The following is a 2,500-nucleotide window of genomic DNA, read 5'->3' as shown; positions in this document are numbered from 1 at the left end:
TGGTATCTTGCTAAAATAAAACATCCTAAAAATAATGTCATTTCAACTGATCTTTACAAGCCACTGGGGATGGCATGAATGCACATGCCATGTCCACTGTGAGTTTAATTTATCAATTGTTTTTACACATAGATGGCTCCACAAGTTCTAAGTCAACAATTACGAGTACTACCTGTCTCACCTGTTTACCCTTTTCCATGATTTTCAAAAATACTTTCTGGTATCTAATGTTGCTGTTAGTAATGTCAATAACACTAATAATTATAAAGTCTATTATAAAAACAACAGCATTGATAGTGATAGCATTGGTAAAAAAAAGCATTTTCCTGCAAACTCAAGGAAGGGTGAAATCAGGTGATGTCACAAGGTCTACTAAGTGACTCCTTTGTGGCTAAGCACTTGCAAGAGCCTTCTATTTGCAGAGACATTTCACAAAACAATACTACAGTGAACACAACATTTTCCCAGGGCCTCTGGGTTAATCTTAATCTTTCTTTAATTACGTTTTTAAGAATTAAACTTACCTCTTGAGTATCTTTGGAAATGGCTAGATTAACAGACTTGAATTTCTCATTGCGTTTTGGCTCAATGGAGAGAGTTATCTTAATCTGTTGCTTGCGGTCGCCTAAAAGAAAATACCATTTATAATCATTTTCTTTTTCATATAAATTCATACTACATAACATAGAGAGTAGATTAGATAAACTTGTAACTATATGTAAAGAAATATATACATACCTATGGTCTTGTTTATATCAAGAGTATGAGTGCAAGCAGTCTGGGATGTCTCCTTGTAGGCCACCTGTAAAGGCCCCAGTTCTGCTTCCACTTTGTACTCCTTCCATATTCTATCACGGATTATATCCAAGTGCAGCTCACCCATACCTAAAGATAATTTTTTTTTTCTTCAATGTACTATAATCCAATTTGAAAACATTTTAAATGTTTCTCTACTAAATAAGTGATATTTTTGAGAATGTAATAAAAAATGGTCAAATACATCTCTTGAACTCTGAAGATGATCATTTTCATTCATATCTTTTCAACATGCATACACATAGCTTTTAATGCCAATGAATAATAGAGCCGACCTGAGAGGACTGTTTGCCCAGTATCTTGATCCACAGTTACACGTAGGCTCGGGTCTTCCCTCTGCAGCCGGACCAGTGCCTCTTCTAATGCCTTCTGCTGGGACATGGATGGTGCCTCTGAAGGATAACATACAGTGTGGTGATATATCATCCACTTAACAACCCACTCTTTTTTTTTTTTTTTTTTTTTTTTTTTTTTTTTTTTTTAGTGTATTATCCTATTGATTAATCATCTAATACAAATTTCACACAGTTCTGCCTTTGTAAATCAAGTACTCACCTACCGAGCAAAAGAACACAGGCTCTGGAACTTGGGCCCCTAACAAGATGGGTGTTTGTTTTTCTCCTTTTTCCTTATTCATTTTCTTCATCACACTATTTGCTATGCTTTGACTTCCAACAAGTGTGTCACCAGTGCCTGTTAACTAAAAGTAAAAATATCTTCAACTTACCCTCCATCACTACAATAATACAATGTAAATTATTATAAAAAGCATCAATAGTATCATTCTCTAATACAGCTTATAAACCCATATAATGAGAAAATGATAGTTCACACATTCCTTATATTCACCATCAATAATTCAGATCCTTCTTATATCATTACCTTCAAACCAGTGACCACAACAATATTTCCTGCTTGCACTGATGACACTTCTTTCAGATCATCTGCATAAGCGATCATGATGCGTCCCACTTTTTCTCCTTGTTCTTGGTTGATGTTGTAAAGTCTCTGTCCCTGAAAGTTATTGTTTAGAATCATGCATCTAAATGAGAAAGGTATAAATATCACTCTTTACAAAAGATGGCCAACGATATGAATCTGCAGCGTGCAAATATATTATCCCTTTTAATGAAATATGACCTGATATACTGCTGAGTAAACTTTAATTGCTTATCATCATCAACTGTCTTGCCACAAACATAAAAAATGTCTTAAAAAACTAAAAGAGTCTGTTAGTGTTAACTCCTATTTCTACAACATACCAAGAATATAAATCCAATATGTACTATGTATATTCATATACACTTCATTATAATCAAGTGATAGTGATTGGTTTTATGTCAAAAACTCTCTCAATTACAAGGGTTAGCATGGCACTTTCTTTCAAAGGAATTTCTATATGGCAGGTGGAGCCCATTACCTCAAGTGGATGCCTTCCTAACCTTAAACCACAGTAGGGCTCAAGCTTGCTTCACCTGAAGACCCTACAAAGTTTAAGTGTACAGTTAATCCATATATAAAGATGCAGATACAAGAATAAAAGACCCTAGTCCATACCTGTTCTAGCTGGCCAGAATATATGCGGATAAATGTCAAAACTCCTCCACGCTGGTTGTCGTGAATGATCTTGAAAGCCATAGCACACAAATGAGGGGCATACAGACTCACTGTGTCATTTGTGCGC

The 2,500-nt window shown here is 35.2% G+C and overlaps 1 protein-coding gene across 1 annotated transcript in view; it reads right to left on the bottom strand.

The window, feature by feature from the left end:
• LOC125025976 (ribosome-releasing factor 2, mitochondrial-like) overlaps positions 1-2,500 on the bottom strand; it is a 7,516-nt gene that overhangs the window by 1,314 nt on the left and 3,702 nt on the right. The window contains exons 7-12 of the mRNA XM_047614337.1: positions 2,374-2,500; positions 1,699-1,830; positions 1,372-1,516; positions 1,092-1,208; positions 739-885; positions 525-625 (exon numbers count right to left, since the gene is read on the bottom strand). The exon at positions 2,374-2,500 is cut by the window's right edge and continues 95 nt beyond it. Coding sequence (XP_047470293.1) covers positions 525-625; positions 739-885; positions 1,092-1,208; positions 1,372-1,516; positions 1,699-1,830; positions 2,374-2,500 — 769 coding nt within the window. The remainder of the gene's footprint in view (positions 1-524; positions 626-738; positions 886-1,091; positions 1,209-1,371; positions 1,517-1,698; positions 1,831-2,373) is intronic.

This window comes from Penaeus chinensis, chromosome 5 (assembly GCF_019202785.1).
Source record: "Penaeus chinensis breed Huanghai No. 1 chromosome 5, ASM1920278v2, whole genome shotgun sequence".
Taxonomy (NCBI): domain Eukaryota; kingdom Metazoa; phylum Arthropoda; class Malacostraca; order Decapoda; family Penaeidae; genus Penaeus; species Penaeus chinensis.
This window is presented reverse-complemented; position numbering and strand designations above follow the sequence as displayed.